Source organism: Ochotona princeps, chromosome 2 (genome assembly GCF_030435755.1).
Source record: "Ochotona princeps isolate mOchPri1 chromosome 2, mOchPri1.hap1, whole genome shotgun sequence".
NCBI classification, from domain to species: domain Eukaryota; kingdom Metazoa; phylum Chordata; class Mammalia; order Lagomorpha; family Ochotonidae; genus Ochotona; species Ochotona princeps.
Genome location: NC_080833.1, coordinates 727775 through 741652, shown reverse-complemented (window position 1 = coordinate 741652; position 13878 = coordinate 727775). Strand labels below are relative to the sequence as shown.

At 60.9% G+C, this 13878-nt stretch overlaps 1 protein-coding gene across 1 annotated transcript in view; it reads left to right on the top strand.

Annotated features, from left to right (window-relative positions):
• CFAP74 (cilia and flagella associated protein 74) overlaps positions 1-7129 on the top strand; it is a 146520-nt gene extending 139391 nt beyond the window's left edge. The window contains exons 21-38 of the mRNA XM_058661000.1: positions 213-341; positions 884-971; positions 1377-1550; positions 2053-2186; positions 2754-3030; positions 3278-3376; positions 3588-3721; positions 4045-4179; positions 4254-4363; positions 4439-4494; positions 4582-4701; positions 4877-5032; positions 5688-5817; positions 5896-6050; positions 6146-6278; positions 6510-6640; positions 6756-6890; positions 7006-7129. Of these exons, the coding sequence (XP_058516983.1) occupies positions 213-341; positions 884-971; positions 1377-1550; positions 2053-2186; positions 2754-3030; positions 3278-3376; positions 3588-3721; positions 4045-4179; positions 4254-4363; positions 4439-4494; positions 4582-4701; positions 4877-5032; positions 5688-5817; positions 5896-6050; positions 6146-6278; positions 6510-6640; positions 6756-6890; positions 7006-7107 (2398 nt within the window). The 3' untranslated portion in view covers positions 7108-7129. The remainder of the gene's footprint in view (positions 1-212; positions 342-883; positions 972-1376; positions 1551-2052; positions 2187-2753; positions 3031-3277; positions 3377-3587; positions 3722-4044; positions 4180-4253; positions 4364-4438; positions 4495-4581; positions 4702-4876; positions 5033-5687; positions 5818-5895; positions 6051-6145; positions 6279-6509; positions 6641-6755; positions 6891-7005) is intronic.
• Positions 7130-13878: the final 6749 nt, after the last annotated feature.

The following is a 13878-nucleotide window of genomic DNA, read 5'->3' as shown; positions in this document are numbered from 1 at the left end:
CTAGCTGGAGCTTGCCTCTTGTCAGTCTGGCAGGTCGTGGGGCGTTTGCAATAGTAGAGGGAGCCCAGAGGCTGCAGTCCCTGACCGCGGCTGGGCACCGTGAGCCCCTTGGGACTGGCAGCTGGGGCCCTGGGAGAAGGGGGTCGTGCCCCATGCCCCGGTGGCCGTGCTAAGCACCGACAGGGCCTCTCGCCCCTGCCCTGGGCCTGCAGATCCAAAGCTGCCCTGCGCCTGCGGTTCGAGGTGTGCCCAGAGCTGCGGGGCCACATGGAGCTGCTGCCTGAGACAGGCTACATCCAGGCGCTGTCCTCCTGCACCGTGCAGCTCAAGTTCCTGCCGCGGTGAGCCGGGAGTGCGGGGGCCATGGCACATGGTGTGTGTGCCCTTCCTGCGCTGTGGTGGGCGCGTGGGCGTCACTGGTGCCAGCCACTGTCCCTGTGTGTCCCCGGCACCTTCGTCCCTGTCCCTCAAGTCCCCAGGGACACACCAAGCTCCACCACAGCCCTGGGGTTTACCTCTTCACTCTGCTCCCTGGGGTGTCCTTGTCACCCGGGGGTCCCCCAGCCTCTTTTGCAGCCCCTGTGCTGTTCCCAGGCTTCAGTGCTGCCGGGAAAACCTTGTGCCTTGGCACAGCAGACAGCCAGGAGTCCTGTTAGTGTTGATTGATTCAAGGGAGAGGACTGCCCCCTCAGCCAGCTCCCAGTGTGGGTGACAGAGGTGTCCCTGTCGCCGTCCAGGGTGTGCCTGAGGAGGACCTGGGGCACAGACGTCTGATGTGACGAGGGTGCCCCCCCGTCCCCATGGCCAACTGGGCTTGCCTGAGCCGGGCCTGGCTGGGGTGGGGGAGGAGCAGAATAGACCCCGCTCAGTCTCACCTCCCCAGGCACTCGCTCCCCGAAGATGCTGGCAAGTACTTCGACCAGGACAGCCGCGTCCTGGAGGCCCCGATGAGCATATGGGTGTCAGACCAGGTCAGTGCAGGGCGCATGCCCAGTGGAACCCAGAGGCTGAGCCCTGGCAGATGACCCCCATGGTGGGGAGAGAAGGGTGCTGCTGGGCCTGGGTCCTGCACTGGGTGGGAAGGGGTGTTCCAGGGACCCAGATCTGCCTCTGTGCAGGCCAAGCATGCCCCACTCACCCGTGTGCACACAGGCATATGTGCACACACACAGCACGTGTCCTCACGGGCACAGGGCACCACACAGCTGCCCCTACCCCTGCCCCATGACATATCCCATCCTGGAGAGCGGGGACAGCCAGAGGTGGCCTCTCTAGAACCGTGTGTCTGGACATGGCTGGTGGGCAGCCCCAGGCCCCCTTCACAGCCTGAGTTTTTGCCAGTGGCTGGGGACAGACTTCTGCCCTCCACACTTCAGGCCAAGCCGGTGGGGTTCACGGTCCACGCCGTGGTCACTACCTCAGACCTGGAGATGAAGCCCTCAGAGCTGGACTTCGGTCACTGCACCATCTATGAAGCCGTCCGGACTGAGGTGGAGCTCTGCAACCACTCCCTGCTGCCCCAGGAGTTTGGCTTCGTCGGACTCCCCAAGGTATCCCCATGGTCAGGCACTGGAGGCGCGGGGGCCAAGGCCATGGGCTGATGGGCACCAGTGCCAGGGTGGAGCCGTGCCCTGCATACCCAGTGCAGCCCTGGGTTCTCCTGACCCCACTAGCGACATCCTGGCCCGGCCCCCTCTCCCTTTGTCTCTCGGGACACCACGAGGTCCAGGCCCTCCCCTTCCCCGACGGGGTCCTCGAGCCCCAACTCCCACCCATCAGGGCCCTGGAGGCCCAGCTCCCACCCGACGGGGCCCTGGAGCCCCAACTCCCACCCAACTGGGTTCTGGAGCCCCAGCTCCCACCCGACGGGGCCCTGGAGGCCCCAGCTCCCACCCAACAGGGCTCCAATCCCCCAGGCCCCAGCTCCCACCCAACGGGGCCCTGAAGGCCCAGCTCCCACCCGACGGGGCCCTAGAATCCCAGCTCCCACCCGACAGGGCCCTGGCCCCCCAGGCCCCAGCTACTCTCCCCAGGCAGCATTCCACTTTCCAGTTTGTCGACGTTCAGCCCAATGACGGGTTTGGGACGATCTTGCCTCTGGAGACCCTGCAGCTGGAGGTGACCTTCCAGCCCACGCGTGCCAGAGAGTACAACTTTGAACTGGTCTGCAAGTCCGAGATCAACCGGTGAGCCCAGGGCAGCACAGCCAGCTGGCCTCCAGGGGCCACCTGGGTCCAGGGGTGCCAAAGCAGCACAGCCAACTGGCCTCCAGGGGCCACCTGGGTTCAGGGGTGCCAAGGCAGCACAGCCAGCTGGCCGTGGGGGGCCACCTGGGTCCAGGCCCCTCGGTCACACAACAGCAGACATAGAAACTCCTGTGAAACAGAGGACTCGACTGGGAGGCCGTGGGCCTCCTCGGCTGTGGCCTTCTTGTGGGTAGTGGCCCAAGGTGGCCAGAGAGGACCATACGTGGCTGGGGCTCTGTGGTCTCACCAGGAAGGAGCTGGGGACCGCGTCCAACACCAGTCCAGGCACTTGCTGGAGACCCTCTGTAGAAGAGATCACATGAAGCCCAGGCGGGTGTGAGCCTGTCGGGTTGGTGTTGCACACGGTTGGGCCAAATCCGATCCAAATGGCTCAATGGCCATGGATTCCACCGGGCACCCCAGAGGACTCTGGTGCTGCAGTGAGAGTTTAGCCGTTTTGTACCAGCCCCAACTCCTCCAGGTGACCCCTGCTGCTGGTCGCCCCAGATGCTTCAGGCTGTCCTGCCGGGCTGTGGGGGTCCACCCGCCGCTGGAGCTGTCCCACTACCAGATCAAGTTCGCGGCCACGGCACTGTACAGCACTTCGGTGGCCACGCTCTACGTGGTCAACTCGCACCTGAGCAGGAACTCGCTAACCCACTCGGTGCCACGCATTGGCTCGGCGGAGGCCTGTCCCGTGGGACCCACGTCCTTTGAGTTCCTGCTGCCCACCGACTCACCCATCACCATCTCACCCTCAGTGGGGACCGTGCTGCCAGGAAAGGTGAGTGGCCCCAGCCTGGCCTCCTTCACCACAGCTGGGTGACAGGCTGGGGAAGGGCCTGCAGCCCTGGGGATGGGGGCCCGACAGGCCCGTGCGGCAGCCCAGCCCCCTCCCTGGCCAGTGGACAGGCCATGAGGCCATGTCTAGGCTAAAACCTCAAAGAAGGCGTGCCCTTGGGAGGCATTTGGGAGCCACGGTGGGGTGTGGCTGACTCAGGCTCAGCACCCACTGCCACGGGCTCTGCCAGAGATGCCTGGTCCAGGTGGCCTTCCGGCCTGTGCTGCCCAACACACTGATTCACCAGGAAGCCCTGCAGACTCTGAGCAAAGACACGGAGGCCAAAGCGGTGCGTAGGTGCAGGGGGCAGGAAGGCGGGGTGCTGGGACTCCCCGTTATGAAAGACAGGCCCGGTGCCGGGAACAACCCGTGGGGTCTCCTCACAGCGGCCTTGGTGTCCCCCAAGCATCAGAGGCTCGGTGGTCAGAGGGTGGAGAGGGCTGGGCCCTAAAGGAGCCATGGACCCAGGAGGGCAGCCCCACAGCCACACCCCCTATCAGTTCCGCAAGGACACCGTGCCCCAAAGGAAGGAGTTTCGGAAGCAGTCCCTGGCCGTGCTGCGCCTGCAGGGCCGTGAGCGTGGGTTGCGTTGCTCTATCATCTCCCACAGCCAGCGGCAGGAGCTCACAGCCAGGTGGGTCCCCGGGCAGGAGCCGCCCCAAGGGGGACCATGCCACACACACTCCCCCTTCCCGGGGCGGAGGGCAGTGGTGGCAGTTGCCTGCCCTGGCCCCAGGGCCCTGCCAGCGGCCTCCCTGTGCCCACAGACGAGCCAGGGACTGGCCGTGGACAGAGGTCACGCAGGTTGCTGTGCCCCTTACTGCCCCATGTGTGACAGGGACTCCGGGAATCAGCTAGCGGGGCCCCAACCCCGAGAACCTGCAGTGGGCTGGGGTGCCCCGGCCGCTGGGCGGCCGCTGGGCCCCTGCTGAGGGCCGTGTGCCGGCATCCTTGCAGTGCCGAGGAGTACCAGGCTGCCCAGGCCAGCCTAGCCAGGGCATTCCAGGGCAAGTTCGACAAGTTGGTGGTCCCCTGCGTTGTGGCCAGCGGTGACATCAGCGACAGGAAGGGGTCAGAGCCCCTGAGCTTCAGGTACGGCGTGCTCAGGCCAGCAGACTGGGACTGGGCAGGTCACCCTACACTGCCCTCACTGGCCCTTACCCCAGCCCCCACAACACCCTGTACCTGGAGCTGTGGTGCCCGAGCGTGGCGCCCCCCATCGTCGTGACATCCGACAAGGGCAAGACCATCTTCAACTTTGGCGATGTTGCTGTGGGTGAGTCGCGGGGGCTGCAGCCCTGCACCGGCCCCTTCGGCCTGGGGCCCGGACCGGACGCCTTGCCTGTTACAGGACACCGCAGCATCAAGAAGGTCTCCATCCGGAACATCTCCCCCGAGGACCTGGAGGTACCCTGGCCGCCAGGCCCAGCATGCAGGGGCGGGAGGCCGGTAGCTGGGCCCTGCAGGTCAGCGTTGCCCTGCACACCGTCCCAGGTGGAGTTCTCCGTGCTGAACCCCAATGGCCCCTTTGTGCTGCTGAACCCCTCGAGCAGGCTGCCCACGGGGGAGACCCAGGTCCTCCTCCTGTGCTTCTTGCCCCGCGAGAGCACCCTGGTGAGTCCCCGGCTGCCCTCGCCCCTGTGCCCCTGGTGAGTCCCCGGCTGCCCCTCGCCCCTGTGCCCCTGGTGAGTCCCCAGCTGCCCTCACCCCTGTGCCAGGGCCCAGGACAGTCCAAGGGGGCCGAGGAGAACCCCAGCAGGGCGCCTTGCTAAAGGGCCTGGCCTCCTAGGATCAGGAGACACTGGACATCGTCACCAAGAGGGGCACGCTGACCCTCACCCTCCTAGGCACCGGAGTGGCCCCCATGATCACGTGCTCCATTGAAGGGGGCGTCCTCAACATGGGCTACGTCATTGCCAGGGAGTCCGTCTCCTCTAGCTTCAAGGTGACCTGGCTCTCCCAGGGTCAGCATGCGGGCAGCCCCAGCTCCCAGGGTCAGCACGCAGGCAGGGGGCAGCCCCAGCTCCCAGGGTCAGCACGTGGGCAGCCCCAGCTCCCAGGGTCAGCACGCGGGCTGGGGGCAGCCCCACCTTCCAGGGGACAGCATGCGGGCAGGGGGCAGCCCCCTCCTTCCAGGGGACAGCACGTGGGCAGGGGCAGCCCCACCTTCCAGGGGACAACACATGGGCAGGGGTCAGCCTGGCCTCTCAGAGTCCCCAGCAGCCTGAGTGGCTGCCACCTCTGCCAGCCTCTCTTCCCCTCCTGCCCTCACCCTCCCTGGCTCCTCAGCCCAGACACTCTGCAGGGCTGTACCACCCTTCCACCCTGCTGTGCACGGGGCCAGGCCTGCACCCGGCATTGGGCTCAAGCAGCTGCGAGTGCATACTGGTCCTCTCGCTGGCCCAGCTGGAGTCCTGGACCCAGAATCTGGACAGGGACTGCGTGGAGGTGGAGGAGCAGGCCAGGACAGGAGGGTGGGAGGACCGGGCCCTGGATGCCGCCATGGAAGCTGGCCCGGGTGAAGCCTCCGCAGGTCGTGCGACCCAGGGTCGCTGGCCACAGTGGGAGGAGGGGTGGGCCCTGACGGCAGCCCCCAACAGCTGCAGAACAGCTCGTCACTGCCCATCAAGTTCTCGGTGCAGCTGGACAGCCTGGCCAGCAGCAGAGTCCAGGACCGGCAGCAGCTGCCCCGGTTCCTCACCTCGCCCGCCCAAAGGACGGAGGTCGTGGGTGAGCTGGGGACGAGGGGTCACAGGGCCACAGCAGGGCCTTGGACAGAGGTGGCCACGCCTGCCCTGCTGCCTGCAGGCTCACAGAACCTCAGTGGGCAGAGTGTGTTCAGCGTGGTCCCCGTGGAGGGCATCATGGAGCCCGGGAAGGCGCAGGACTTCACCGTGACCTTCAGCCCCGACCACGAGAGCCTCTACTTCTCTGACCGACTACAGGTGGTGCTGTTTGAGAAGGTGCGCCGGGCACCCCACACACACCCCTGCCCAGCCTGGTCACCCATGGGGCTGGAGGCGCCACCTGGCAAGGCCACTGCTCTTGTCTTCCACAGAAAGTCTCACATCAGATCCTGTTGAAGGGCGCCGCCCGCGAGCACATGATGTTCGTAGAAGGTGGGGACCCGCTGGATGTGCCCGTGGAGTCCCTGGCCATGGTTCCCACCTCCGACCCCGAGCACAGGGAGGGTGAGTGTCTGGACTGGGCTCCACGCCCACCCCTGCCCCTGTGTGCCCCCAGGCCTGACCCCTGCCCTGAGCCCCCAGCCAGGCCCTCCTGCCCCGAGCCCCCAGCCAGGCCCTCCGCCCCGAGCCCCCAGCCAGGCCCTCCGCCCCAAACCCCCAGCCAGGCCCTCCTGCCCCAAGCCCCCAGGCCTGACCCCTGCCCCGAGCCCCCAGCCAGGCCCTCCGCCCCAGCAGATACGGAGGAACTGAAGCACATCCTGCTAACCCTGAACTACGTGCAGCTGGACACGGGCTCAGCCACCCCGCCCGCCACCCGAGAGCTGCAGGTGGGCTGCATCCGGACCACCCAGCTCTCTCCTAAGAAGGTGACCAAGCTCAACCCCAGGTGGCAAGGCCTGCCTGGGCAGGTGGCAGCTGGCAGAGCTGAGTGGGGGTCCCGGCCCTCCCTTCCTGGCCTGCCACAGCAGCCCTGCCCCACAGGCCGTGGAGTTCAGCCTGGACAGCGTAGCCGCCCTACAACACAAGGGCTTCTCCGTGGAGCCCTCCCGGGGCATGGTGGAGCGGGGCCAGACCAAGACCATCACCATCTCCTGGGTGCCCCCTGCCGACTTTGATGTAGGTGCCCGCGGGCTCAGGTCACCCAGGGGAGGGCAGCTGCTGAGGGAGCAGTGCCAGGGCAGGGAGGGAGCCCACTGGCCGAGTGCTCCTCCCTCCACCTGTCCCCTTGCAGCCAGACCACCCCCTCATGGTGTCAGCCCTGCTTCAGCTCAGGGCGGGAATGAAGGAAACCTACAAGATCATCTTCGTGGCCCACGTGGTGACCAGCCCTTGAGCCCAGGAGCCCCCAGGGACCCTTCAGCCCTCAAAGACAGTCCCCCGAGGGCCTCCCTGCCGGGCAGCCTGGGCTCATGCTCAGTCCCAGCCCCTGCCCGAGCACCTGCCCCAGCCTGGCAATAAAGCGTTGGGGCAGCAGAGTGGCCTTATCTGTCACTGACCATGAGCATGGCCCGGCAAGCGGAAAGCTGGTGGGGGCACAGGTCCAGGGAACAGCTCCTGCCACGGCAGACGCACACTCATGTACCCTCACACACACCCGCATGCACACACATACCCACACATGCATGTGCACATGCTCACACATGTGTCCACACATACAGGTACACACTCACATGTACCCACCCACCCATACCCAGGCGCCAGTCCCTGAAGGACACACCTGACCTACCTCCCAGAGGGCGGCCATCAGGATGTTGTGGCAGAGCTAAGGCTGGCCCAATGCCAGCTGGGAGGCAAAGCTGGCAGCGGGCGGCCAGCCCCTCGAGCTCCAGGACCCCTGACAACCCCTAGCCCAGGGTACGTAAGGGCAGGCCTAGTTCTCCTGTCCACTTGCCCAGCGTCCCGTGGTACAGTCTGGACCAGGCAGGCTTAGGCTGTGGAGATGGAAGACACGGGGCAAGAGCGGACCTCATTCAGGTCCCCAGATGTCCAAGACAGCCTTGGCTGCTCAGGCCCAAGTTGGAACCACAGACCCACATGGAGGCAGGGAGCCCCTGGCCCGAGCTACCATGGCTGTCCCCAGGAGTCTGCCCGGCACACAGCTGGAACCACAGCTGTAGCCGGGTGTATCCATGGCAGCCGCAGGCCTCATCCCAGACGTTCAGGCTTACGGCCGGCTGCTGTGCCCTCCTGGGGCACCAGAGAGCAGGACGGCAGTGGCCATGTCAAGCTGCCCCTGTTGCCCTGTGGACTCAGAGCCAGGCACCTTCAGGGAAGGGGGCTCCTGGGCACCCCAGGCCATCCAGGGAAAGTGGCCCTGGAGCAGGGTTGGGCCAGGTGGGCCCAGCAGGTGGCTGACTGGAGACCTTGTGCCCTGTGGCAGTGACCAGCATGACCTCTAGCATGCAGCCTCTGCAAATGGGGAAGGCAGAGCCCGCCAGGGGGCTGCTCCAGGGTGCTGCCCTCCTCCGTGTGACTGTGCCTGTCCTGGGCGCAGGTCTGCTGGTGCTGGCGTGGACCATGGGGCTGCTGGTGGCCAGGGGAGTCAGCCCTGGCCAGTGCTGGGCAGGAGAGCGGTTCAGGAAGGAGCAACGAGGCAGACCCTGTGTGAGGGCCCCGGCACCTGCTGGCCCTTCTGCTCTCTGTGCTGGGCAGCCTGGAGAAGCCTAGGCGAGGCTGCAGCAGCGCCAGGGGCAATGCCAGGAAGAGAGCCAGCCGGCCATGACCCTGGCAGGAGGGCAGGGCTCAACAGCTGCAATGAGCCTTGGCCACCTCAGGTGGTTCTGTCCAGCACTGCTTGAGTGGGCACCACGTGGCCAGGTCTGGCCAGAGGACTCCAGCTCCTCCCAGGATATGCCATCTCTACAGACTGCCAGGCCCGGTGCCCAGAGCGCTGGCTTGCTTGGGCTGAGACTCAGCATGTGCCCACAGCAGCCCAAGAGGAGACATAGTCCAGGCTGCCAGGAGGGGTGGGGGCTGGTAGGAGGTGCGTCAGAGCTGGGGACCGAGGGGAAGCCTCCACCCTTGTCTGCAGGAAGTGCCCCACTCAAAATCCCCACCTATCCACTCTGTTTGCCTGACGATCAGTGACGTGGTACCAGAGCAGATGGCAGCACTGCCCCCCAAACACACGTGTGCCTGGGGTATGGCCAGCCCCATTCACCAGGTCAGACTGGGCAGCAGCAATGGCCCCAGGCCACAGGCAGCAGCTGATAGGAGCAGGGTCTGTGTGCGGAATGGCATAGACACACCTCAGCGTGGGGAGGGCTCCTCAGCTGCCCTCTTGTTGCCCAGGCCTCAGGGCAACACAGACACACGTGGCCCTTGGGGCTATACACACATGCTCATGTGGTCCTTGGGGACACAACAGCTGCTCCTCAGGGAAACACACACACACACACACACACACACACACACACACGTGCTCCTCAGGGTCACCCACACACACACACCTTGGGTACTCAGGGTCTCACACACACACGTGCTCCCCAGGGTCACACACACACACATGGTCTTCAAGGTCACTCAGACACACTCACATGCTTCAGGGTCATGTTCATACATGTTTCTCGTCCACATGTATGTACGTATGTCATCACCATACACTCAGCCTTTTCCGCATTCCAGTCTGTAACGTAACGAGTCCACATGGATTGGGAAGTGGGGGGTCTTCAGTGGCCAGCCCTGCCCAGCCTGGGGACTTGGCTGATGAGCAGCGTGGCTCGGTCGCACCTGCCTGGGTGTCTGTAACTGGCCTGCTGCATGCTCCCCAGGGGTCCAGGAGTCCAGCCCCTCCTCATTTCCTGGCCTGAGATCCCCACAGATCAGATGGACTTGCTGACCACGGTTTTGCTGGCTTGCAGCTCAGGGTGGACAGCAGGCTCCCTGATGCCCGGCATGCACTAACAGCTGCGGCCAGCAGAGGCCGCTGCCCACCTCACCTGCAGTTTCCTGGGAGGGGAAAGCAGAAGGGGCTCACGGAGAAGCCCCCCACCATGACACCAGCACCCCACAGGGCCCCAGCAGCTCCTCTTTCCGCCCAGCTCCCTGCTGGTGGCCTTGGAAAGCAGGGAGCATTCCAAGTCCCTGGGTCTAGCACCTGTGTGAGAGACCCAGAGGAAGTTCCTGGCAGTCCTGGCCATCGCAGCCAATTCGGAAGTGAACCAAAGGGTGGGAGATTCTCTGTGTCCATCTCTCGGCCTCTAAAATGCAAACAAAAGCAAATAGAAAGTGAGAACAGAAAAGGTCCCAGTGCAGTAGCCTAGTGGCTGGGGTCCTCTCCTTGCATGCATCAGGGTCCCATATAGCCACCAGTTTGTGTCCTGGTGGCCCTGCTGCCCATCCAGGAAGAGTCAGCCCAGGATGTCACCACACAGTGCCGCCTGCAGCGGCCAGCCCGGGACGTGAGCACACGGTGCCGCCTGCAGGAGCCATCTGGGACTGACCAAACGGTGCTGCCTGCAGTAGCCAGTCAGGAACACATGGATCGCAGCAATCAAGCGTAAGGACAAGGGGTGCCCTGCACAGCACCACACCGAGGCTCAGGGGGACATGGGGTGCCCTGCACAGCGCCACACCGAGGCTCAGGGGGACATGGGGTGCCCTGCACAGCGCCACACCGAGGCTCAGGGGGACATGGGGTGCCCTGCACAGTGCCACACTGAGGCTCAGTCTGCTGCAGCCAGGACAGATGTCCCTTAGAGCAAGCAGTCTCCATAGGACTGTTGTGCCGGATTTTGAAATCCCCAGATAATCATCAAATCTGAAGTCGGTGCTGAGGCATGAAGGTGGTTTATGCAGGTTAACCTAGGTTTCCCCGCCACCCCCCCCCCCCAGCATGGCAAGGTATTGTGGAATGTGCCAACCGTACTATAAAGGATTACCTTATTAAAGCTAAAAAGGGGGAATATAGTACTTCCCGAGATCATTTGAATCTTGTATTATTTATTTTAAATTTTATAACATTGGATGCTGAAGGATGGTCTGCTGCAGATCGTCATTGGAATCCGTCTCAGAAGCAGAAAGGTTATGTGATGTGGAAGGACCCCTTGACTGGTCAGTGGCTAGGCCCAGATCCCGTCCTCATTTGGGGGCAAGGATCAGTTTGTGGTTCCCAGAAAATGAAAATGGCCCACGATGGATTCCTGAGAGGCTTGTCTGGCAAGCTCCTGCTGCGGAGTCTTGTGAAAGCTCGGGTACTGGCCACGGTGATGGCATTTGAGTCGGAAGATCGACGGGCCAAGCAAGTATATTAGGCCTTTATATATAACATAAGTATATCAGTATTTTGTCGCTGTTCTGCAGCTTGTTCCCTGACTGATGGCAAAGCCGAAGTTTATCGGTGCCTTTGGACTTTGTTCTCTGAGACCCATGTGGGATGGGGGAGGAAGTATTGAGCCTTCCTAATACCCATCCGTGCTTTGATTTGGAACTCCTTTTGTTAGGTTTATATTTTCCCCACCTTGTCTTGGAGTCACCAGAGCACAAATGCATATCTTCACAGGTACTTACTTCCCCAACAGACTAGGGTGACATTTGCATTTCTATTCCCCACCTGAAGCCTCCGCCCAAATCTGTCTCCAGCCATTGCCAAGGGGGAGGGCTTCAGACTGGCCTCTTTATCATTTGAAAGGGACCAAGGAAGTTGGCCAGTGACAACTTTCTGGCCTTTTGTCCCAAGGCCAGGTACCTTGGATACCAGGAATTTTCTTTGTTTTTGGAGAAACAGCTTTGAAAGGAAACTTTAAAAATGCTTTTCCCACCATGAATACGGGTTTTTCTCTCTTGTTTTTCCTCCCACCACTATGGCAGTGGATCTTGAGGACTCGCTCTTGTGAGTGAACCTTAGCCATTGAATTTGAAGCATGTGTTTGCTTGTGTTATCCCTATGTTTCTCTCTTAAGTACAGGAGACGCCTCTGAGGTGAATGACACCAAGTTCCAGCGCACCCTGACAGCATGCTGGAATGGCTATTGCGATTCTGCTGTTCTCCTGCGGCTGCCCTGAATCCCGCCTGTGTTTATGGGGCCTGATAAGAATAAAAGAGACTTTGGCATAATGGCGACCATCATAGCCATGTTGTAGGGTTTTTGACCCTGAGTACGGCAGCAACCTCAATTCTTGTCTCGCAGGAAAGAAGAATTTTCATGCGGACACAGTTTAGTTTTAAAGTAAGATTTATTAGAAAAGCTAAGAAAGGAAACTCCCGCCCTAGTGAAGGGAGGGGGTTCTGAGATAGAAAAGACCCGTGCATGGGGGTGTTGGGACCCTTTTAAGCTTTAGTTCAAAGAGGGGGTTTTCCAAGGACAAAGGAATTTCCTGGTCTCCAAGTATCTGCCTTTGGGACAAAAAAACAGAGAGGTGCTAGACAGGACATTCCAGGAGTGTGCCTTTCTTCCCTCTCCCTTTCTCTAGCCCTTGGGTCCCCTCCAGCTGTCCCACTATGGCAGGGGTAAGGGTCCTTTTGTATCTCAGAACCCCCTCCCTTCACTAGGGCGGGAGTCTCCTTTCTTAGCTTTTCTAATAAATCTTACTTTAAAACTAAACTGTGTCCGCATGAAAATTCTTCTTTCCTGCGAGACAAGAATTTGAGGTTGCTGCAGTATTCGGGGTTCAAAAACCCTACAACATCGTCAAAGTCTGGTCAAAGAGCATCATCGCATCCTTCCAGGTTAATTCATACATCTGTGCTAAACTCCGAAAAACATCTACATAGCTGTCTGGGTCATCTGTAAAGCTCCCTAGCTCTGCCTTAATTTGTCTAAGATCCTGCAAGGGAAAAGGCACTTGGACCTGAACTGGCCCTTGTATTCCTGGTATCTGCTGGAGGGGCAGCATGTTAACAGGGGGCCCTGTGGGAGGCATATTCTGAGAGTAGGGAGGACAGGTTGGAAGAGCAGGCAGATCCCGGAAGGACTGCTGTGGTCCTAGCGCGGGTGCCGCTGTAGCAGGCTCAACCTTACAAACCTCCTGAAACTCTTTCCTTTCCCTCAACGCATAAAAAGTCTGAATATAGGGCATCTCTGCCCATTTCCCTGCTTTCCGGCAGAAGTTATCTAGCTGTAAGATGGTATTGAGGTTTATACTTCCCTCTTGAGGCCAGCCCTCTCCATCCTCCAGCTTGTAGCCTGGCCAGGCTGTGGTGCAGAAAAAGATCAGGCACTTTTTCTTTAAATTCTGGGGGTCAAAGGAATCCCAATGCTTGAGGATAAACCCCAAGGGGGTTTTTGTGGTGGATGGCTTGTTTCCCATCTGAAAAGAGAGGATAAGAAAACAGAAGCGTCCCTCAGTTTCTATCTCTCCTGAGTTTAAGACGTCTGTTAAGACTCCTATAGCTAGCCCATGGTGTCCAGGTGTACTCTGGAGACCACAGAAGTAGGGAGGGAGGGGGGAGTGAAGTCAGTACACTTGACCCACGTCGCTTGGCCTCCCACGCCTTATGGGATGTCTCGGCTAGAACAGCATGTGCCAGGAGTGAACAATCCGCTCCTGTTTCCTGCGCCATGCTAGACCTAGGCCTCTTGCCTGGTGCATTCTGATGTCCTGGGGAACATACAAGTCAGAAACAGCATGTGACAAAAATATCCCCTGCACCCTGCTGCATCTGGGACTTCTGCCGGACAAATATGCTCTCCCTTTGAAATTTGTTCTATCCTCGAGTTGACAAGCCTGACCTCAAACTTCTGCCTGATTCTATAAGCCTATGTAACGATGTCCTTAACTAAGGCTAGAGAAGGATGTGTGTGTTGTAGCGACTACACTCCTTCCTGAGGAACTTTCTCTGCCGCCTGCCTCGTGAATGGATTAAAGGTGTTACACATTCCTCCCTCAAGTCTATGTTTATTGCTTAGATCTCAATGAGGGGCCTAGAAAGAAACCCTGCCTGGCTTTTCCCTTTTCCCTATCACAGACCAATTGATCTTTAGCACATACTGACCAGTAAAACAAAACCCAAAGCCTGAATCCATAGAAAATGAGGAGACTTAGTGAGGAAAACCTGTAAGGAGTTATTCCAATATCCCTCCCTGGACCCGGCGCCGTTCCTTCTTCCTCACAGCTCATGAAGTTCGCGCCGGTCCAGCCGTCCACCAATCAGATGTAACCTGGC